Genomic DNA, 24430 nt, shown 5'->3' with positions numbered 1-24430 from the left:
ATTAACCTGCTTACATACCCTTCTTTAATTTTTTAAAAAATGAGCTCATCTTTCTCCATCTTTCTCCTCCCTCATCCATTCTTTTCTCAGACTGTAGCAATAACATGCTTTTATTCTTTCCTTTTGACTGTTGGGGCCTTAAACTAATTATTAATTGAGAATGTATCTAAAGGATCTGAACGAGAAAGTTGGAATTAACCCAATTGCCTCTTTCCTCCTTTTATTTTGCATACTGTAACACCAGATCTACCTGTTAGTACTGCTGAAAACAGCAAATGTGTTATTTTCCTTTCAAAGGCAAGTTTCCTACCTGTTTGGGCAAAAACATGCAACAACGAAAACCAACATGGAAACAAGCAAGTACCTAGAAAACGCCTCAGCTCTGAGTGATGGCCATTAGCAACCGAGCTGCCTACAAATAAAATTGTCTCAACAACTTTGCTGTCCTGCAGGAAAATCCTGCAGCAGAGGGCATCCCACACTTGGGAAATCAGAGAACTGACACTTCATCAAAAGCCTTGTCCTTTAAAGAGGCAAGAAACACATGACCTTAGGCTGCCTGCTAGTGCAGAGCTGGCTGGTTGTACAACACCGACTCATCTTGTTTCCAGTTGTTAAATTACATTAAAGGACAGCTAAAAATATATTAAATATTTTCCTACTACTTTTCCATGCAAGCAACTGCTGTAGTTACCACAAGAGCAATGTCCAAGCAAATGCTTATTAACACAGGGAAGGGAGGGGGACAGAAGGAGAAGGTCCAGGAATCCTTCTAACACATTCCAAATCAATAATATAACATTTGGATTGCAAATGCAGAAATTTTTTTTTAATTTGTCATGAGAACAAGAACTGATGTATTTCTAATGCTCAAAACAGGAAAGCATTTACATTTTCCAAAAAGGTCCAACAGATCTGAGTTGTAGTTTTTACTTCCTCCCACCCCAAATTTTTGCCCTTTTTTTCTTCCAAAATACACCAGAACTCAACCACTCTACCTGTGATATACAAGACACTAAATTCTGACAACTTCACACTTATATGGCCCACCTTCCCTACTAGAGATCACCCACAAATAAAAACAAATAAACAAGGAAGAACTGTTTGAAAAAACCTAGTAGTCAACGATTAAAACACTTTGTGACAAAAGTGAAAGTCTTAATTGATTAATGATCTCAAGGTCTCTATCGCCATCTAGTGAAAACTCACCAGCATTGCCACCCTATCCACATAAATTGCACCTCGTTCACCAGAACCACACACACTAACCTCTCTGCTGGAACCAGCTGACATCTGCCCAGAGTTGTAAGGCTTTGCTACATTTCTACTGCCTGTCTTAAGATAATAAAGCTCAAGCACTAGCTCCTATCTCTCTAAGGCTGACTGAAGAGATCCAGCCTCACAGATTACACTCTGTCCTAGAGCTCTGATCTGGCTCTATAAATGGCCTTCCCACAATGTATTTAATACTTCTGCCACCAAAATGAACATGTCAAACACCAGCATAGTTATAAACAAGTTCTTATTTGCCAATGTGTAACAACAAGAAATTTTAGTCAACCTAAGGAACCCAATGGCAGCTCCACTACTTTTAGCAAATTGGCATCACCAAACTGCGAAGAGAAGTTACAGTCCAGGAGACATTGTACAAGGCACTTGGCATCAGGTGCTTGTCGTACTCGGTCATCCTACCATTTCAGTGAAAGGTACTTCAGCCACACAATTAGAAAGCAGCAATTTACCAAAGTCTTCAAAACTCATTCTTCTCTCTGCTACTTTAAAACTTAATGCTACAACGAGCTTCAAGAACTTCTTCAACTTGAAATACATATATTAACCACTTTCAATTATTCTGCTGAGACTTAAAATTGAACTCTAATTGTGTTAGTGCAAACATTAAGTTCAGTTTTCATCCCACACGGTATTCTTCCCACTTAGACATCTACAAGCCTACCTGCATTTACCCAGGTCTCCTCCACAACAGTAAAAAAAAAAAAAAGGTATCAATTACTTATCATCGTAAAAGGCCATGTAAAATTAGACCAGTAACATTTTTCCATAATAGTTATTTTTTAATTAACCTTTTCATACAGAGAACCCAAATTTCCTGATACTTAACATTCACCTCTTTTATATTAGCACTTCATGGCAAGAGGAAACCTATAAATAGAAAGACTAATAAAATATTTAAGGTAGTATTTTTCCAGATTAAATATTTAAACTTAAAAAACCCGAACAAAACTAAGGTGTCCTCTTGTGTCATTTGTTATGGCAAAAACCACTACTCAAGAAATAAGGAACTAATAAAGCTGTAACTATTTATTGACTACTTACCTAAAAATGCACGTTTTCAGAACAGGGCGTATACAGTGTATTTCATCAGAATCTGCTATACTTAGAATTACACATCATCCTGAAAAATTCTCACATTTTCAAAAGTTTGCTATCTCCACAGTATCTAGAGTAATGAATATTAATGTACCTCAAGGAACGGGGGAAAAATAAAGATAGTTTTAGCTATACAGGGAGTGCTGCACTGCACAGAAGAGACCTCCCAAGACAGCAAAGCCCTGCTGAGCTCAGCGCTAGTGCTGCCAGACGCAGACCAATTCCCCCAGACTTTCACTGGCATCTCCCTGCCGTGCTCCCAGCAGCTCCAGTTCATAGAGGAACTTTTTGACCTGCACTGGGTACAACACATTCAGGCAACACTGTACCACAGTATTAAGTTTTTCCCCAAACTCAGAGCAACTACAAAACTGGAGATGCAAATGTGTGCAAGGGCTCGGCAGAAGCAAGCCCAGCTCTACCACCACCAGAATTTAAGAGGTAAGAAATCTTTTCCAATCAAAAATCAACCATGTCAGAGAAAGTGTCTCAAAGTGCTCCCTAGCACATCCTGTATCACCTATTTAGGATTTTCCCATTCCACCATCACTTTGGAACATAATGCAGGAACACCAGAATTTCACGTGCCATTGTCTCATAACTGATAAATCACAGACACCTGACAAACTGTATGTGCAATCAAAAAGTATTTTTCCCCCCAACAGCAGCCAAAAGCTCAAGTATCCATACAATACCCCGTTTGTGACAGCTACTCCATATGACTAATGGAGATCATTTAAAAAAAAAAGAGTCAAATTCATGACTCATGAAATACTGCTAGAAAATACAAAGCTATGATACTCAGCTGCTTTTCATACCAACCTTGTACATATATACATCAGACTCTTACAACAATAAAAGATATCACTTCTGCAGAGGAAACATTAACTTTTGAATTCACATGAATGTGTAGCACATTTACAGTTATCAAAGCTGGAAATTATTTCTTAGTGAGCTTAAATGTACTGGTTACATAAATTAGAAGGACAGCAAATGTGGAGATGTCTCTGGAGAACTGTTTAGGTGGGAAGACTTTTAAAAATAAAGATGCCTTCTCAGAAACAAAATGCCCCTATGCACATCCGCTGAGGGCTGTACATGGACCTTCCATGCATCGGGTGGTCCACAGCAAGGAGAGCTGTGCCCTCACATCACAGGAGTACGTGCCTCTAAACACAGATGTGAACTCAGCCATCTCCATTCTCAACTAAAAGGCTGACCAGCCATCCTGTCACCTCTGTAGATTCCTGCTTGGTATTCTCTATATAAAGAGGTATATCTCTATAAAGAACTAATATGAAGCATCATGAAAAATATGTGTTTTAAGACACTGTGTATCAGTTTTGGATCTTTAATGCTTATTTTTCCCACTGGGACCAAACCAATGTGGTCTGCATTCAGCTGCCATCCTAATCAACAAGAGTAGTTTTGCTGGTAAAGTTAACAGAAACTCTTAAAACCTGGTTTCTTGAAGCTAATGCAAAGCTTCATTTTAAGGAACAAACAGTTTCTGAAAATAAGGCCCTGACACGTAATCCATTTTCACTCTGTGATTAATTAGCCCTGCCACGAACTTTAAGGTTTCAGGAACCCAACATACCAGGGCACAGGACAGTCTGGCCAAAGACAAGCTCATCCAAAGCTGAAGCATACCACCTAATCAAAGACTAATCTATCAAGCAGAACTGGAAATTCATGGAAAATGTGAAAGCAGCCTTGATTTTTTTTGTCATCATAATTTGGACCACTGAAACTAAGCAGTTTAATTTAAAATAAAGCTCTAGCTAAAGCTTCAACTTGTACTTTTGGAGACATATAACTGATTCTTTTCTAGACATCAGTTTCACGTTTTTCCAACTTCTGCAGTACAATAAGATTAAAACTACCGTTCTGAAACCAAAAGCAGGTTCAAAAACAAGACCATTCTCCCATTCATTGAAAAAGCAGGTGGCTTGAATCCATCCTTTTTACATGCGTGTATAACCTGTTTAGTGTCTTACCTCTCTCCCTTTATGTGTCACCAAAGCAGCCAAAGGCTTGGCATAGAATCTGCTGAAGGAAAATCCCAGGCAGCCATACATGCTGTTAGCGGTGAGTTTCAAAGCTTTCTGTCTGATATCATACTGAAAAGAAACATAACCAGCAAAAATGATACAACCATAGCCAACAGAGAACAGAACTTAACATTCACAATTACATTCACAGCATTTTATATAGTCTGCAGCAATGATGGGCTACGAGTAAAGCACATTACAATCACTGCTCACTACTAATCATCCCTATTCTGCAAGGCTGATCAGGGCACTTAAGGGGAGCAGAAGGAAAAATCAAAGGAGTTCTATAAAACACACCTGTAAATAAAGGTCAGGATTTAAATCTGGCTGTTTCATTAACTGCTTAACTTGGCGCCTTCTCTCCACCAGCTTCCTGATTTCTTTAGGCAAAACTCCCATTTCCAGAGATGGGTCCGGAAGCTCTGGAATTTCTTCCTCTTCTTTGACCTGTCAAATGACCACCACTGCTTATCATTTTTTGCTTGAAGATTAGATTTTCATGTGTTAAGTGAAAAGCTGCAGGGGGGGGAGAGGGGGAAAAACAAGCAAACAAACAAACAAAAAATCTCACACCAAACCCAAATATGAGAGCTTTTTCATGTTATTTAACTATATTGCCTACTCCCTATTAGGGGACGGAGAGTAAGCCTGCCTCTGTCTGCGAGAAACCCAAGGCAGACATGGACCAGTTAGCAGGAAGACCCTTTTTTCTTTTTAATGTAGGTGTGTGTGGTTTATATACACACATATATATACACACACAGATATATATACACACAGATATATATACACACACAGATATATATGTGTATATATATAAATCCACATAAACAAAACACTCTCTCACTCTTAGCTATATATAGACAGATATAAAAATATTAAGAAAAGCACACACACAAATGATTATTTCCATGCTGAAAAAAAAAAATCCTTTTTTTATTATTGCATAAGTATTCTTGCTGTTCAGAACTAAAATAGACCACACGCTCTGTGGAACTGATACTTTGAATAAGATAACTGACAAAAGAGAAATCAACAGTAACAACAGAATGCAAATTCCACTCCAAGCAACTCCTGATTATAGCCAAGCAACAACCTAACAGAAAGCACACATTCTTCTTGTCAGCATAACTGCAGAAATGGTTGCTCAGCAAAAATGGGAAGAAATTTCAAGCACAATGAAAGAGACAGAAATATACAAAGAAAGGGCAACAGAGACACTATGACGTTGGCAAGTTTAGTAAAGCAGTCTGGGAAGAACCATAACAAGAAATGACACCAAAACCTGACTGAATGTCATACCCTGATAGAAATCAAAATGAGCTGCTTCAGCCTGAAGCACACCTAGGAAAGTGGAGTAAATCCACAGAGAGTTTGGAGGAACTTACTGACAGAGTTCCATATACTTTTTCCTCATTTCTGCTATGGTACTAGTATTTCAGTTGTTGTGGGACTAACTATGTCCCATAACTACTCATGCACAACACACTAATTCCAACCTGTGAGCTGACACCAGTTAAAAATAAAAGCCTGAGGTTTAACCTTTAGACCTGACCAGCTCACTGCTTCAGTTTACAGCACAGCTCCACCAACACAGCCAGCACAGCTAAGGAAAGGAGAATAAGCTGCCATGGATAAGCCATGGCCAACACAGCTGGTAAGAAAACAGTATGTGGAACTACACCTTCAGGAGGTTCCCCAGATGTGTTTAATACAGTTTAATGCTGTATTAAATGACACGAATTTCTCTAAAACTGGTCTCACAGCTGACATAGTCACAGTGTCACTCCCTGATACACATGCCAAAGGCACAGTTTTGCTGCTAATAAGGGTTGAGCTCATATTGCATTCTTTCCACCCGGCAGAAGCATGAGACTTGTGTCTCCCTCATTCAGGTATGTTTGCATCAATTCTGTGGCAACTTTACTTTAGAAAGCCTCTACCAAGTTAGAATGAAATTCATCAAGGAGCTTAGGAATTGCTAGGAGGATCTGGGGCTGAAAAGGGCCAACAAAGCCTCACTAAAAATCTTGTTTCATGAGAATACAAAGATTTTATTTAGATGGGAGAGACGTTACCAAGATTCTAAAAGAGTAGAATCATAGAATGTCCTGAGTTGGAAGGGACCCACAAGGATCATTGAGTCCAACTCCTGTCCCTGCACAGGACAACCCCACAGTTCACACCATGTGTCTGAGGGCTTGTCCAGTCTCTTCTTGAACACTGCCAGGCTTGGGGCCGTGACACCTCCCTGGGGAGCCTGTTCCAGTGCTCCACCACCCTCTGGGGGAAGAACCTTTTCCTCATGTCCAACCTAAACCTCCCCTGGCACATCTTCCTGCCATTCCCTCGGGTTCTGTCATTGGCTGCCAAAGAGAAGAGCTCATCGCCAGCCCCTCCTCCTCCCCTTGTGAGGAAGCTGTAGCTGCCATGAGGTCTCCCCTCAGTCTCCTCTTCTCCAGGCTGAACAAACCAAGTGACTAGTCACCAGGCCAACATAACCACATTTACTAGAACCCTTTGAGCCTGGCCCGTCAGCCAATTGCTCACCCAGTGCACCGTGTGTTTATCCAGCTGTATGCTGGACATCTTGTCCAAGAGGATACTGTGAGACACAGTATCAAAAGCTTTACTGAAATCCAAAAAGATCACATCAACTGGCTTCCCTTAAGTCAGTTAGGTGGGTAACCTTGTCATATTACTGAAAGGAAGACGACAGACATACAATACACAAAAGGTCCCAAACCAAAACTTACCATGCTGCATCTTTAAACAAGAATCAGTTTTTTAAGTGTCAGATGGGAAAAAAGGAAACAAAACACATTAAACAGTGAAAAAGAACACTTTCTTTAAAAGCTGATTCACAGAAAACACACTGAAGACAAGACAGTGTAAGTTAAGTCACAAGTTAAAGCACACAAACCTCTGCCCTTTTCTGTGCTTCTGATGACAGTCGCTGCACTGTGGTAAAGCAGATGTTAAACTCTTGGATAATCGATGGGTACAAGCTGTTGAAGTCGAGAAGCAAAATAAACTTGTCATAAAAACCTAAAACAGAGTTTAAAACAAAAGTCAGAGTTACTCAGTCTCCCTAAAGACTTCATCCAATTCCACAAGTAATATTTAAGTGACAGTAAAACATTGTACCATGCTTCCCTTAAAGTAGCTGTTGAGATGCACCACTACCCATTATAGAAAGCTGTCAGAAGTGGAACGATCCAACCCCATTAACTCACCAGAGTTGAACAGATAGCTTCTGTGTTACTATAGGACACTTGTACAGTTTTCCCCACATAGAGGAGAAACTGAAAGAAAACTTACGTGTCCATTAGAAAGTGATATAGACATACAGTCCTAATTCCTCACAAGATCATAATCTTCTCACAAAAAACAAAGAAAAAAAACGGGAATTCCCAAGGGTAAGAAATTCCACAATGTTGGGAATTTTCTTGTATGCAACAACCCCTTCCCAAAGCACCACACCAAACTCCCACAAGAAACACATATGGCACTCACTGCAATTTGCATTGCATTAATATAACGTACCTGTCTCTAGCTGCATAGAAGGAAAGAAAATTGCCACATCTTACCAATTTTGGGATCCAAGACTAAGCCCCCAGCATATGCTGCTTTCTTTTTCCCTATCTTTGATTTATTCTGATCTTCGAAATCTTCATCTTCATCCACCTACATTTGGCATTTAAAAAAGTCATTATCTAGTCTCCAAGATTTCTATACTGCTGGAGGAGTTATTTTTGGCAAATCAAATATGAAATTGGGAGCGAGTGCACAGAGTTCCTTTTAAAATACATGCAAAACATGGTGTTTTCATCATTATCCTTGTTAAAGCTCTCTACATGTCAAAATAGCATTCAAACCAACTCCTATAGGAACACGCTGATAGCAAGAGGTTACAAAGACCTTAAGGAATTGTCGTCATTCAACATAGCACTAATATGCATTTTCTGGATGGTTGTAAAAGTAAACACTAGGAAAAAAAAAAAAAATCAACTCATGACCCAGAAGAAGTATTTTTGCCCAAACTATACAATCAAAATAACTAACTGCTTTGGAAATTGCTATTGAACTTATTTAAATAAGTAAAACTAAAAAGAAAAATACAGTGAAATACAGATACATTCTGAAATATTAATTTGTTTACCAACAAACATACAGATGTTTCTATAAATATATTTACACTGATACTATCCAAATGAGTATTTTTTTTAAATAGCCTTGGATATTTTACCCACGTTCTCAAATCATCTACCTTATGAATTATACTTGAAATGTTGTCTAGCAGCAAAATAATTGTAGGGCAAATGTGCATCTATTAAGCAACACAGACTATCTTCTTAAGATAACCCTACAGAGCCAAGTACTTAGCTTATTTCAATTTTAAACTAAAAGAGCAACTGAGTTTCCACAGATCTGTGATAGAATGTAAAAGGTGTTACAATGTCCCTTTAAACCATACATTTGTCTATTATCAAGTCAATAACAATAAATTGTAATTAATCAGAAGATGTAACTTTAAGTTATATCTAAATTTGGGGGTTCTGTGCTCTCACAGAATGGCAATATGCAAAAGATAGAAGAATGGGGTTTTTTTATTTTAATAAAAATTCTTAGAGAGAGAAAAAGTGGACCCACCAGTTTCTGCAGAGGTTTCTTAAAAACTTGTTTGTCAGGGACTATATAGTCTTTTTCATAAAATGCATGAAGCAGCAAGAACTCATTACGTTCAGATCGTCCACCCATCATTGTCCTCGACTATAGACAACAGCAAAAAAAAAAAAAAGTTCAAAGCAAAGCATGGAAAACACTGACATACAAAACCAGGCTAAGCAATGTCTTTCAAATATTTAGAAGTTAACCTATCATTAATATTATTCTGTATCACTACCATGCACAAAACTCAAATGTGATATTCTTCTGGAAATTTTACATTTTTACTTGACTAGATCATTCAACTCTCACACTCGTCACAAAAAAAAATGCAGCATCAACAGTGTTTACAAATTAAAACTAGCAATTCAAACACAGGAAATACAGGACTGTTTTTGTGGGACAATGCGGGGCAAGGGAGTAATAAAAATGTACCATGACATTCCCAGAGATGTTTGTTATTTGAAGGGCCAGTGGCAGAACATTCAGCTCACACATGATCTGGAGAATGAACTTGGCATCTATCCAGGTGTTTTCCAGCATAAACATTAAGTGAGGAGAATCACTGGGAAAAGAAACAAGATGGCCTAGTAAAATAAAATCAGGTTCCTATGTACTCTGTAGTACTTGAGACCTATAGGCTGCACAGAACATGGCATCTGTAGCATACCAGTAGTGAATTACACAGCAAGCTCTTTTAGTTGAAAAAAACAAAACAAAAAACCTAAACAAACAAACAAAAAACCCAACAAAACACAAACCCATACCTAAAAAGCAAAACACAAGCTTGCATATCTTATTAGGGTATCTAAACCAATGACCTCACAAATCAATTTGCTTTACACGTAACAAGCCACCACCTACCAGTAGCTTGAAACATTATAAAATACTGTTAAGATAATATTTTATTTTTAAAATACCAGTATGCTAAGTCTGCATCTCCACGACAAATCAACTAAGCAAGGATGAAACTGTATAGCAGGAAACTAAATAGCTCCTCCACTTTCCAGTGAAGTATTAAAAACACAGATCAGCAACATACCTATACAGATTTCGAATTTCCTCTGGTAAAATTGTTATCCTTTCTGTTTTCAAAATCTGACGGACCAGTTCAGATAAATGGTAACTTTTGCAACGAATTAATTCTTTAGCAGAAATTTCAACATCACAGATCATTCGACCACATGCAGCATTCCTTTCAGCAAACCCTCCTCGACCCTTAAGGATATCACACAGAGAGAGAAAAACCCAAACAAAATGAAACACACAAACATTAGCAAAGAACATCTGTCCAAAATATAGGCTCATAGGCCTCAGTCAAGTCAGTTGATCACTTAACACTCAAGTTTTATAATTTTGCCCTGAAGGAATCCATGGTATCTTTCAGCGTATGTGGATATGAAAAAGCAGATACTTAACTCTCATTACTAGTTAGATCTTAATTCTAAAACTGTCACGCCGTGGTTTTTTTTTTTCCTTTAATAATTAGAATAGTCCAAACAAGAAGATGGGTGTGAATTTTGCTTTTCCTCCAAAGATATTTTTTTTGTACTAATAGCAGGACAAAAAAGTCACAGAGCAAACCACACATAAACACTCATCTCGGCTTCTAGGAAGGAGAGCAACAGGCAAAGTCGCAGCCGCATTCAGCACTTCAACACTCCAAGCCTCACACATTGTCCTCAGAAAAAATACACACTATGAACTACAGAATTATTAACTTAGCAGCTCTCTATGGGATGATTCACCCATCAATCCAAATTATATTTTCTCATTTTACAGTTAGAGCAGACAAAGACTGTTACAGTAAAGACTATTGCAATTAATCCGTCATTACCACCATCTAGTTGAGATATGTAAATTAAATTAGCCTAACTTGAAAATAAGTTTAGCTTATTACTGTATTACAAGTCATATAAACACTCATCATTTCTGATCTGGGACACATGAAGTCCAGCATGACCAACAGTCAAAATACATCAGCGTCACATTTACAATTCCTCTGCAAAATTAATTCATTTTTAATCACATGCAACATAAAGGGGCTTAAAAGACTTGAACAATCTTATTACCCCAAGCTTTGGCATATTGGACCTTCTCAGCCGACCTATCTTGGACCAGTGAGGGACTTTGCACACACTAATTCTTTGAAGCAGCACTTCCAGATCAAATCCATAAATATTATGACCCTTGTGGCAGACAAAAACAACAAAAAAAAGGTTACAACAAATGCAAATTTAAAGACTTACTTTTCACACACTCAGTATTCCTTTGCCCTTTGTGTTTTTTTCCAACTAATTGATGGCATTATCTCACTCATAGAAAGCACTTGCTAAGAGAATGTTTATCATCAGTATTCATTAGTCTTAACACTAACAATGCAAAATCGGCTCTATAACTGGCACATAGCATGCACAATTCAGCCTTATGCTTAAATGCCAGAGATCAGGATTTAAAGAAAAAAAAAAATCTTTACACAGCATATAAACTTAGCTATAAGTAATTAATTCCTTTTCTCTCCATCCATGAAAGTCTCAATATTGATATCAAAATAATGTAATTTTTTTCCTTTCACACTACAACAGGCATAGCTGTTAAATGTGGTCTGGAAGACCTTGCAACCCATATTTACATATGAAAGTACTCCAGCAATATTTGCAAAGTTTAAAGAACGAGAAGGACATTGACAACACTGGTCTGTAACCTCAGCTGGAAGCAAAACGCCTCCCTGATGAACATGAGCCTCTGTGGCTGAGTCACCGGGAACTGCAGGTTCACTACACCAGATACACCTGTGCAGTGCAACACTGTGCTATAGAAGCAGCTCTTTAAAAATCAGCAGCAGTATTACAGCCATAGTGGATGGGTCCTACCTATACTGAAAAAGCCTGTTTTTCAACAGCATAATTAAATCAGGTGCAAATTAAACTGCACTAAGACGTCTCTACTGTTTTTAGGATCAGAGTGCTCACACCCCTGCTACTGGCATCTTCAATTTAAAACCATTGGCTGCTGTGTTTTGCCTGGTTCCTTCCCATAACCACCAGGAAGCTCAGCTCGCGGGGCAGATACCCTCAGATTTATAACCAACTTCATATTGCCCTCAAAATTTCACTAAATGAAAGTCAGGACTGTACATTAATTAAACACAACAATAAAAAGAAAACAAGTAATTATAGTAAATCCTCCACTGCCAATAGAGTAGAAAACATAAGAATGCTTATTACAAAACTTTGCTCAGATTCTGTGGATTTGTATAGGTTATCTATTTTGATTTACAGCATAAACACAATCTAAACAGTGACAGAAATATGAGCATCTGAACTGAAACAGACTCTTAAGTGTACCAAGAGTTCCCATTTTTCTAGAAAATCATGAGAGGTTTTTTGTTGTGTTTTGTCTTTCTGAGTAAAGAAAAAGATACTTTTTTCAGGTACTATGGAAATATTGCCTATTTCAGATATTATAGGAAATAATAGGATGTATAAAATGCTGTCAGGGAAAATTCTCTATCATCTTTGTATCAAAATATACCTGCTGTCTTATAAAGTAAATTCAATTCATAAGGCAGTCTAAGATAAACATTAAAAAACCTGTAAGGGGACAAAAGAAAAAGAACAAAGCTGACCAACTGACAATATGCTTTAATTTAACTCTCAAAGTCTCAGAACTACTCACCACAACAACATCGGGGTCAATTTTGTGAATCTTCGCAAGGAAAAATCCCAGCAGTGTTCTCTCTGTTGCCGTAATTTCTATTTTAGCATTCTAAAAGGAGCAAGATAGCACCTGATTTCAATGACCCAATAAGTTTAAAATGGAGACATCTCCTCTCCCCTACTAGTCACAAGACAATAATAAAGCACCACAGAGTTCTCCCTTCCCTTCTATAATTCAAGGCTTTTTGTTCTCACTCCTGTAGACATAGCTTTTCTCAGGGGCTTTTTTCCATTTTGCTTTTGTATGCAGGTGTCTAGTGATATTTTAAGAGCCTCCTAAGAATCAAGCGCACCAGGAAAATGCTCCATGTGCCTCCTTCACTCATAGGCTTAAGATCACACAGAAACAGAGGAAAAACAAAAATAGGTTACTTTATTATTCTGACAGCTCTCCCAGTGCCCTTTAGAAAGGATGTCTTCTAAATTTTGACAGACTACTCTCCAAGGAAAGAAGAAACAAATTCTCCCAGTTTACTACAAGTAAACAGTCAAGGTATAATGAAAACTAATCACCATTTAAGCCTCTTTGCAACACTTTCCAACTCTCTTGTCTAACACTATTTTATGAACACAAGTAGCAGTACTACTGAATCTTGCAGAGCACACACCTCTGTTTTTACAAGCAACACAGAATAAATACCTGGATTTAGGTTTGCAGAGTCGAAAATTAATTAAATAATCATGCCATTGCTTTGAATATTTCTCTTACACACCCAAAGCAAAAGGAAGTTCATATTTTAAAAGGTACTGCAATCAGAAAGCTAACAAAATGAAATTACCTTCTTTTTAATAACTTCTTTGAAGTCATAAGGAAAAATGCAATCGTTTGGTTTGGAAACAGCTGCAAAAGAAATTAGATTTGTTCTTACATACATGTTCTTAATTGTATGCTCCCTGTAATCATCTATCCACAGCAAAGAGAGCTAAGGAAAACTAACCTCTAATTCTAAAAAGCTAGCCTTACGTGAATACTTGTCTTTAAGGTAACCAAGTAATTAGTCAAGCATTAAACAATTTTAATCAGTTATATTTGAGGTTATCATTGGAGATCAAAAGTCTGGGCCACAGCTGTCAAAGAAATTCACAAACACTCAACACTCTTCATCATTTCCTACTCTCAAGGTTTAGCTGATCTTACTATGACACTGCTGCAAGAGATTTTTTTTTCTGAGAAGCTTGTTTATAAATAAATGTGATGTTTATTTTTTTAAATTCTGTTCAGGAGAACCGAAAAATAACTGATGGTAAAGAAATGGTCTAAATTAATGGGTGAAGAAAGTAATCCAAGAGAATACATGATTACCTAAAACTAACGACAGTAAGCTGTATAGACAAGGATTACTTCACATCATCTCATGCTACCTTTTTTTTCAATAAAGACTTAAATAAAAAGTCAGTAACCAATGAAGTTAAAAATACAGAAGAAAGCCTGCCTGGGAGTTAAAACTTTGTCACCTATTTTAAGCCATTATTACTTCAGAGACAGAATTAAGTAAAAAAACCCACCCAAATCAACAACAAACAACAAACGAAAAAACCACAAACAAAACCCACACAAAAAACACCCCCCACACAACAACAAAAACACACCACACAACAACAAAAGAAAAACTCTAAAGGAGTTTTCTACTCATCAGCTGTTCTAAGTACATACCACAGAAGTGTGCCTGAAAAGGAGGCTGAGGTGGAGCCTTATCCAAAGGAAATTTCTGATGAATCAGAGCTGCTATAGCCACAATCTATACCAAAGAGACAAAGAACACAGAACTTCATAAACATGACTACTATCAATATCCATTTCTTCCTCCCTCTTTTTTTTTTTTTAAAGTTTCTTCATCTCTTTCCTCTTGTTTCAAAAAAAGATCTTTTGAAAATGAAAATTCCAGCTATAAATAGTTAAAAAGATAAAAATTATCAACTGATCCCAAGTAAAATAAAGTGCCACTTACTCCTAAATGATTATCTTAGAAAGCTGAGAGGAAAAATAATTCATTTTGGAATACTCTGCTTTTATCAAATTTTGTTCTGAATCTGAACAGACTCGATAGTTTAAAGGATTCCCTGTGATGCTTCTGCTTGCTTTGCTGGCAGGATGTCCTGGCTCCCCAGACACTGGTCAGGAAAACTCAACAGAAGAAAAAAGCAGACAGCCTTCAGAAACACCTTGGCAAGTGGAGTCCTGTCAGGACCTGGCATATGTCTTATTACCTTGCCTAGAAACCATACTCACCCCCTCGAAAAATTTTTACTTCATTAAGAGGACTCATTCCGTTTGAAAATTTGTCAGCCTAATTTTTCTTCCATTCAATTAGCCAGAAACAACTATCCTAGCCTATTAGTGAATAATAAACCTCTTCCTAAGCTAGGGAGACTTATGTTAAAAACGGATTAAAGTGCCTGACTATGCATTGTGGTCTGCAGTCCATACTCAAAAGTAGCCACCTACAACTCTCCTCCTCTCTGAGAAAAGGAAAGACCTTACAGCAGAATAGTAGGTGCTATAAGATTTAGGTCAATTTCTCATTCTATTTCAAAATGAGTTTTATCAGCAGAAAAACATGGTCATTCTACCTAGAACCTACAATTAGCTCTAACAAAAAAATATTCCATTAACAGCTGTTCTGGGACAGTTTCATTTATAACTACTATGCACAACAGACAAAATGGAAGGCTTGAAAAAATACATAGGATACACTGTCACAGTAAATATTCTTACCAAACAGGCCCCCTGAATCCACAGTTCTCATGCTGGTGAGACCCCAGTAAAAATTCCTTTGAAAAGCCCACAGCACAGAAAGTTTATTTAACAGTAAATACATTTAGACATGTTTTATCAGGTGAAGCTCTTCCAAGCCTTAGAATTTTTTTAGTATCACAGAATCACAGAATGTTAGGGATTGGAAGGGACCTCAAAAGATCATCTAGTCCAATCCCCCTGCCAGGGCAGGAACACCTAGGTGAGGTTACACAGGAAGGCGTCCAGGCGGGTTTTGAATGTCTCCAGAGAAGGAGAATCCACAACCTCCCTGGGCAGCCTGTTCCAGCGTTCCATCACCCTCACTGAGAAGAAGTTTCTTCTCAAATTTAAGTGGAACCTCTTGTGTTCCAGCTTGAACCCATTACCCCTTGTCTTACTGTTGGTTGTCACTGAGAAGAGCCTGGCTCCATCCTCGTGACACCCACCCTTTATATATTTATAAACATTCATGAGGTCACCCCTCAGTCTCCTCTTCTCCAAGCTAAAGAGACCCAGCTCCCTCAGCCTTTCTTCATAAGGGAGATGCTCCACTCCCTTAGTCGTCTTTGTTGCCCTGCGCTGGACTCTCTCCAGCAATTCCCTATCCTTCTTGAACTGAGGGGCCCAGAAATGGACACAATATTCCAGATGCGGTCTCACCAGGGCAGAGTAGAGGGGAAGGAGAACCTCTCTCGACCTACTAACCACCCCCCTTCTAATCCACCCCAGGATGCCATTGGCCTTCTTGGCCACAAGGGCACAGTGCTGGCTCATGGTCATCCTGCTGTCCACCAGGACCCCCAGGTCCCTTTCCCCTACACTGCTCTCCAACAGGTCGTTCCCCAACCTATACTGGAACCTGGGGTTGTTCCTGCCCAGATGCAAGACTCTACATTTTCCCTTGTTCTATTTCATTAAATTTTTCCCCGCCCAACTCTCTAGCCTGTCCAGATCTCGCTGGATGGCAGCACAGCCCTCTGGCGTGTCAGCCACTCCTCCCAGCTTGGTGTCATCAGCAAACTTGCTGATAGTACACTCAATTCCCTCATCCAAGTCGTTGATGAATATATTGAGTAGTACTGGTCCAAGTACTGACCCCTGAGGCACTCCACTAGATACAGGCCTCCAACCAGACTCCGCCCCATTGACCACAACTCTCTGGCTTCTTTCCTCCAGCCAGTTCACAGTCCACCTCACTACCTGATTGTCCAGTCCACACTTCCTCAGTTTAGCCGTGAGGATGCCGTGGGAGACTGTGTCAAATGCTTTACTGAAGTCAAGGTAGACCACATCCACCACTCTGCCATCATCTATCCACCTTGTTACGTCTTCATAAAAGACTATGAGGTTGGTCAAGCACGACTTCCCTTTGGTGAAGCCATGTTGACTGCCCCTGATGACCCTCTTATCCTTGATATGTCTTAAGATGGCACCAAGGATAAGGTGTTCCATCACTTTCCCAGGGATGGAGGTGAGGCTGACCGGTCTATAGTTGCCCGGGTCCTCCTTCTTGCCCTTTTTGAAGACCAGAGTGACATTTGCTTTCCTCCAGTCCTCAACAAAAGCTTGTGTCGAGGGCTGATTCTCAATAGATCGCAGCGAGGGAGCTGCTCTGCTATGTACGAAACCCTGACCCAGAATCAGGTCGTCTACGAATGATTTAGCGTCGGGTGCCCCACGATCATGTGGTACGCGACGGGGGAGAGGCGGCGCTGCATCCGTCCGCCCCTCCGGGTCCTGACCACGAGCGGCACTCCGCACCAGGCCCACCCCACGGGGGGGCGAGCAGCCGGCTATTGTGAGCCCATCGAGGCACCAGCAGCGCTGCAGCATCGCTGCGTCTAGGCGGGATTCTGACTTAGAGGCATTAAGTCGTAAGCCCGCAGATGGTAGCCTCGCGCCAGTGGCTCCTCAGCCAAGTGCACGCACCAGGGGTCTGAACCTGCGGTTCCTCTCGTACTGAGCAGGATTACTATTGCAACAACACATCATCAGTAGTGTAAAACTAACCTGTCTCACGACGGTCTAATAGTATATGCCAAAGAACTAAACCAAACCAAATGAGAGCAGATTACTTACCTCATTCTGGTGAGTCTTTGGGTTCTGAGTGGTCTTCATGCTGAGGGACATGACCACGATAGGAGGAGGAGGACAAAGATCTTTAACCACGTCCACCAAGCCAGGCTTCATGGCCACAGCCTCCACCTTACACCAGCTGACCGACTGATTGGAAGGCTCTGAGGAGACAATACAAACCACCTTCATCCTTCTGGGAACCACAGGTAAGGCTTCTCTAATGGCACCACTGCCAGTGCACGTCCTTTTAACATTGTGCCCTTGTGGGATAGCACAAGACCCAGACTAATCCTGCCCAAACTGGGTAACTCCCTGGGCTCTAACTCCCCAGTCAGAAGGCCAGTCACACTGTGACTCTTTAACACCAAATAAGAGAGGGGAGATTGGTACTGAGGCCAAGAAGATGTGTAATGCAAAAAATATACTTCAGGCAGCTTTTACAGAGTCATAGTAGAGAAAGGTATAAACCAAATGAGTGTTAACTCCACCTAAATTAATATACCACCTCTCAGCATCTAATCTTGTAGTCAGTCCAAAGGGAGAAGGCTTCATAAAAATTAAGTGAATCTTTCATTTACACAGAAATTTCTTAAATGCTACAGAAAAGGTGGCCAGAGTGCTAATCAAAAGAATATTGATCAAATGAGAACAAGAACATATGACTGACTGAAATGCACTGGATAATTCATTTAGATGTAGTCCTTCAGAAACACGATTACGGAAATAAGGAGATGGGCAATGTACAGAGGGCCACAGAAAGCTATTTAGACATCAAGTGTAAAAGAGGTAAAAAATTATCTAGAAAGATAGGCGTTGGGGGGGAGAGAAGACGTTCACCACCCATTATCATTTGAATATTTTGGTCTGTAATTCTTCACTTGCTTAAAAAAAATAAGTGATCATTCACAAAAGATGCTGCTGAGGTAACTCATTACATGCAGTTAGAAAGAAGCAGAGGTTAGATTTCTGAGGGGTTAACCTTTTGACAACAGCTGTTGGTAGACCTGGTTATCTTACTCCCTGCAAAACTATTTAACCCCTCTCTGGAAACCCACATATTTTACCTTCTCTATTTTTCCTTGCTCTAAATGCAAACAGGTAACTGATTAAAATATTTTCATTTATTAAACGCTGATGATCTCTCCAAAGGAAGACAGGTGATCAATTGCTTAACACCTTTTTTCTTTGATCTCCAATATCTTAATAACTAGAGCTTCAACTAGGACTCCACAGAGCAGTGGTCTCCAAACTGGGGCGCAGGCACTCCAGGGAGTGTATAAGACAATCCATTAGGGTGTGGGAAAAAAAAATATTTTTTGTACCATTAATAAATAAAATTAATACTTTTTAAAGTATTTATTTCACATCTCATGCTGTTTTAATTTCTATTTTTGTGTTTATTTTATAATGCACATAATATATTAGTAGAGTAGTACGTTTATATAATTTATAAATAAGTATCTATGTATTGGGGTAAATGCTCAATTTTTTACTTACACAATTTTACTTGCACAATCTAGCAAGTTTGGAGACTGCTGCTCTAGAAAAGCTCTGGTGCTATCTAGCACTGACACTCAAACTGCAAAGGCAGCTTCATTATGAATAGTGATGATAGTTTTTGGAGAAGGTGTAGGAGTCTGATCGAATGGCTTGAGACTCACTTATTCTAAACCTTGCAGGTAGACTTTTTACCCCTAAGACCCTCTATGGGAAGTGGGGAAGGGAAGCTACACAAAAAAGAATGAAACTTCTGGTAAACTGGACACACACACACAAACTATCTTTGGGGTACATAATCCAGTGAAATGACTACAGAAATTTGCATAAATATAACTAGCCAGCTTAACAGACAGTTTTCAACAAAGTGAGCATGCCGCAATTTTTAAATGAGCAATTCTGGTATCAGGATACGGTCTCTCTCTGGAACCTGGAGACTATAATCGAGATAAGGGAACGGGAAAAACGGAGCTCCTTTAGTTTAGCATTTAACTCTGGGATGGAGCAGTATCTGCACTTGGGCAAGATAGTCTAAGGGGAGATAATGCACACCAGCATTAAGAAAAATTGGATGCTGCCCTGAACTGTTAGGTATCATTGCCATAATATCGCCATACTGGATATAAGGAACAAAACAGCTCTGGGCTCTTTTCAAGTGAAGAAAATGCCAAAGAAATACAAGGTCAATTACTTGGGCAAAAATTAGATGAAAAAACATACCTAGGCCTTCAAAATCAGTGCCAGTATGTACACCGATGTCTGGTGAAAAACCCATCAGAGCTGATCTGTCCTTTGGCAGTCAGGGATTTGTCTTTTGTCTATTCCAGCTCAAAATCCTTACTGGTATCAACTTTGTCAGTGACTGAGCAAGGTGCTGAAGAGGAGAATCCTCCTGGTGTCAGCATTCAATACTATCAATTCTATATTCAAAATGCCCCAAGGAGACTGCACTAATATTATGATCAACTTCCGTACGTACTTCCGTACATTCTTGGGAATATGTGCACACACTGAATAGAGGGCTCTACCTAAGCCAAAATAAGGCAATGTAAGCACCTCTAAGTAGTGCACGCCACTCATGAGGCAGAAAGGATTTCAAACTAAAAAAGCTCTGCACCACAAAAAAGCCACCTAGCAGCAGTTTGCTCTTAAAAAGATACATTTGCAGAAAAAAAAAGAACAAAACAAAACAAACAACACACAAATCTTAAGTTATCAATAGAAAGAGAACTAACTTCAGCTGAGTTTGCATGGCTTTAGGGTAAGCACCAAAGAGCAGCTGCTAGACACTGCATAGGTCCCTTCCACTGCCATTCAAAGGTACAATCTCACCTGTACAACATGCAACTTTATATGGATAAAGCTCTCACTCAAAAAAAAAAGAAGAGTAAGTTACAATTTGTACTAGATAATGAAAATTACACAAATGAATTGCGAAGTTAATTTACCAAATGATGATTTATCAGTAAAATTTAAATTCTCCCTCTTCCTCCCAATCTATAATTATCTGTGTTTTCCAGCAACCAAGTATTTCACATGCAAACCGCCATACGTGGATTTTTTATTTCCAGCCAGCACGGTCCTTTGATCTTCCTGCTCAACAGGAGAAGTTCCAGGCTAGACGTGTTAGTTCCAAATACGTGTGAAAATGTTTGTCCTTTCAGATCTTGCGGAAGCCGAGGACATTCAGCCTAACAAGTAACAGAAAGCAGTGAGCCATGTCACTCCACAGAAATCTTCAAGATTGACACACTATATTCAGACAGCACCTTAACAAAACTACACAATACCTGAAATCACTGTAATTTCCCACAAGCAAAGCCTTAACCTATAATACCTTACTGTAATTGAAGAAATTACACTGTTGTGTAAAAGAAATAGGTGCATAACTAAATCAGGACAGCAATGTAAAGTTGCACCAAAGCAAAAGTTCTTCAGCCATATTGGATATAAGAGAGAAATATTAACACCAGCGAAGACTACAACAACGTTCAATGACCACTCTAATACAGAAACTGCTCGTGTTATAAAACTTAATTAGATAATTACAGATTTAATATTGTCTGTCATATAAAGACTGGATAAAGTGTTTCTGCACAGTTAAAGAAAAATTTGAGAAAGCTAGCAAATCTCTGGGGGATGCTGCTTTCGCACATAGGACTAGTATTAAAAAATGGCTTAAAAAGGCATTATCTCAGCAACTGACCAAATCACTACAAAACTGCTGAGTCTCTTACATTTGAAACCAAATCAAGTATTTTTGCTAATTAAAAATAGCTATTGGTTTTCTCATAGGAATTCTTTTTTCATCTTTCCTGCTTAATTTTACAGCTCTTCAACAAAAGTCTTTCTCACCCAGCTGCTATTTGCAAGAGCTGTATAAGCAGAGATATCACCTATATTCTAGACATGGATTCAATAAAATATTTAGGGGTAGTAAGTAATTTAGAATATTTTACAATATTTCAGGTCCTGATCCAGCACAGCTTAAGAGTTGTTCGGCTGATTAGTTGATTCAGAACGTAGTATATGCAGAAAGTATTTTTTCTCCCCATGCTTTATTTACACAAAGAGAGCTAATGCCAACAAATAAACATGGTATAGGTTACCCACTAAACAACTGTTCTTGTGAGGGACAAACCAACATACAAATGGTAACAAAAAAGCCACAAGCTTACGTATTAATCTCTGAGCATGGCATGGGGGGCAAGGTGCATGTGCTTGTGTCCTTTCTTTTTGTAAATAACAAAACAAGGAGCAACTAGCAACACACTGCAACACAGGTAAAGCTACTAATGATCAAATCCAGCATTTTATTTTTTAAGTAAAATAATAAAACTCTTAATTAGGTAAGAAAGCAGGTTAAAGTCTTTAATCAGATTAATTATACTCACCGAATATTTAACTTCTAAGTATTCGGATTTTGCTGGAACATCCGGGATCTCGAATGCATAATATTTTTCCACTTTCTACATATAAAAAAATTATTTTTTCAATATCTCCAAATTGAAAATTCATACTAATAAGAAAGATAATGAAATAAAGGCCAGCCAAAACATACATCTCAAATACCATGGGCTTGATCATATATTACCACTTCTGCAACTCATTATAACCATCTAAAGACATTAAGACTCGCTTAGTACTTGTATTTAATGTCATTAGGTCTTCTTAGCATGAAGAGTTTCTACAGAATTGACTTCCAAGTATACTAACCCTTACAAAACAAAAAAAACCTACAAGCTTGACAGCTAAGGAAACTCAGAAATGTTCTGTAAATTCACTGCCTTCACATATACCCTTGAGAATTGGTGGTTGCAGACCACCACAAAAATCGCAAAATGGCTGAGATAAAAAGGCACCTCCAGAGATTGTCCAGTCCAACTGCCTTCTGAGAGCTGGGTCAGCTAGAGCGGGTTGCTCAGGACCCTCTCCAGTTAGGTTTTGGATAATCCCAAGGATGGAGACTCTACGGCCTCCCTGGGAAACCTGAGACAGTGCCTGACCTGCCTTACGGTAAAAAAAAGTGGCTTATGTTCTGATAAACTTCATGCATCTCAAATGGTACCTATTGCTCTTGCCCTCCGTTGGGCACCAATGAGAAGAATCGACCATAGCCTTCTTTACTCCTACCCATCACATATTTATAGAAGATCTGCACCACCAACCCCCTGCCCCGGGCCCTCTCTTCTCCAGGCTGAGCAGTCTCAGCTCTCTCAGCCTCTCGTATGATAAATGCTTCAGGCCTATGTTTGTGGCCCTGTGCTGGACTTGCTCTAGTACGTGCAAGCCTTTCTCATTCTGGGGAGCTCAGCTGAACACAGGACTCCACAAGTGTCTCACCAGGGCTGGGTAAAGAGGAAGGACCAACTCCCTCAGATTTGCTGGCAATGCTCTGCCTCATGCAGCCCCGGGTGCCCATGGCTGCCTCTGCCACAAGGGTGCTTTGTTGGCTCTTCTCCAACTGCATGTCTACCAGGATGACCAGATCCTTCCATCTAAAACTGCCTTCCAGACAGTCAGCCACCAGCATCTCTGGTGCCTGAGGTTATTCCAGTCCTGGTGCAGGACTTGGTATTTCCCTTGGTTGAAATGGATGAGCCTCCTGTAGGTCATGAGACACCTCCAGCCTGCCAAGGTCCCTCTGAACAGCAGCACACCTGTCTGGTATGTCACCCAGTCCGCCCCGTTTTGTATCGTCTGCACACTTGGTGAGGGTGGTGTCTGCACCATCAGCCAGGTCATTAACACAGACACTAAATAGGACTGAACTCAGTATCTACCCCAGGGTATGCCACAAGCAACTCGCCTCCAGCTGGACTTCATGCTGCTGATCATGACCCTTGGAGCCCAGCACTGCAGATGATTTTCAGTGCACCTCACTGTCCACTTGCCCAGCCCATACTTCTTCAGTTTGTCTTTGAGTATGCTCTGGGAGACAGTGAAGTCTTACTTTACTGAAGTCAAGACAAATACCAGCCACTGCTCTCCCCTTGTCCACCAAGCCAGTCATCTCTTCACAGAAGGCTACCAGCTTGGCGAAGCCTGATTTTCTCTTTGTAAATCTGTGTTGTGCACTCCTAAGCAATTCCTTGTGCTTTGTGTGTCTGGAAAACAGCTGTTCTCACAATTAGTTGCTCCATCACCTTTTCCCAGGGCTTGAGGTGAGGCTGACCAGCCTCTAGTTCCCTGGAATCTCCTCCTTGCCCATCTTGAGGACAACAGTGACACTTGCTTCCTTCCTGTCCTCAGAAACCTCCTCTGACTGACATGAGCTGTTCAAGAAAATCAAGAGTGGCCTTGCAATGACATTAGCCAGCTCCATCCACATTCATGGGTACATCCCATCAGGTCCTGTGTCTGTCCAGCTTGCTTCAATGTTCCCTAACCTGATCCTCCTCCAGCGAGGACAAGTCTTCCTTGCTTCAGGCTATCCTGGTGTCTTGGGGTCAGGGATTGCTGAAGGCTAGACTTAGCAGTAAAGACCAAGGTGAAGAAGGCATTCATTGAGTGTCTCAGCCTTCTCCATGCCCTTTGTCACCACATCCCCTGTCCCTTTCAGCAGCAGGCCCAGATTCTCCCCTAGCCCTCCTGTACTTACAGAAGACTTTGCTACTACTCTTTGCCTCCCGCACCAGATTCAACTCCAGATGGGCTCTGGCTTTCCTTTTTCCACCACGATGTCACTTCCATTAGTCTGCCCTCTAATCCTGACCCATAAGCTCGTGATCAGCTCCTTGCCCATCCTTAGGCAGAGGTCCACACATTCCCACTGCTCTGTCATGTAAAAG

General features: G+C 39.8%; 1 protein-coding gene and 1 non-coding gene across 4 annotated transcripts in view; both read right to left on the bottom strand.

Annotated features, from left to right (window-relative positions):
• The window catches only part of POLA1 (DNA polymerase alpha 1, catalytic subunit), a 208148-nt gene that overhangs the window by 164985 nt on the left and 18733 nt on the right, over nucleotides 1–24430 (bottom strand). For all 3 annotated transcript variants that reach the window (XM_065630908.1, XM_065630918.1, XM_065630927.1), the window contains exons 13-26: nucleotides 22034–22108; nucleotides 20692–20830; nucleotides 17646–17803; nucleotides 14484–14568; nucleotides 13609–13670; nucleotides 12789–12878; nucleotides 11183–11299; nucleotides 10153–10328; nucleotides 9546–9675; nucleotides 9096–9215; nucleotides 8033–8129; nucleotides 7366–7490; nucleotides 4740–4889; nucleotides 4389–4511 (exon numbers count right to left, since the gene is read on the bottom strand). In XM_065630908.1, the coding sequence (XP_065486980.1) occupies nucleotides 4389–4511; nucleotides 4740–4889; nucleotides 7366–7490; nucleotides 8033–8129; nucleotides 9096–9215; nucleotides 9546–9675; nucleotides 10153–10328; nucleotides 11183–11299; nucleotides 12789–12878; nucleotides 13609–13670; nucleotides 14484–14568; nucleotides 17646–17803; nucleotides 20692–20830; nucleotides 22034–22108 (1647 nt within the window). The remainder of the gene's footprint in view (nucleotides 1–4388; nucleotides 4512–4739; nucleotides 4890–7365; nucleotides 7491–8032; nucleotides 8130–9095; nucleotides 9216–9545; nucleotides 9676–10152; nucleotides 10329–11182; nucleotides 11300–12788; nucleotides 12879–13608; nucleotides 13671–14483; nucleotides 14569–17645; nucleotides 17804–20691; nucleotides 20831–22033; nucleotides 22109–24430) is intronic.
• On the bottom strand, nucleotides 7640–7770 carry LOC135984648 (small Cajal body-specific RNA 24). The gene has a single exon (XR_010605693.1). It is a non-coding gene; the product is annotated as a small Cajal body-specific RNA 24 (non-coding RNA).

Source organism: Caloenas nicobarica, chromosome 1, assembly GCF_036013445.1.
Source record: "Caloenas nicobarica isolate bCalNic1 chromosome 1, bCalNic1.hap1, whole genome shotgun sequence".
NCBI classification, from domain to species: Eukaryota; Metazoa; Chordata; class Aves; order Columbiformes; family Columbidae; genus Caloenas; species Caloenas nicobarica.
The sequence above is the reverse complement of the archived record's forward strand: the minus strand, read 5'-3'. Positions and strand labels throughout refer to the sequence as shown.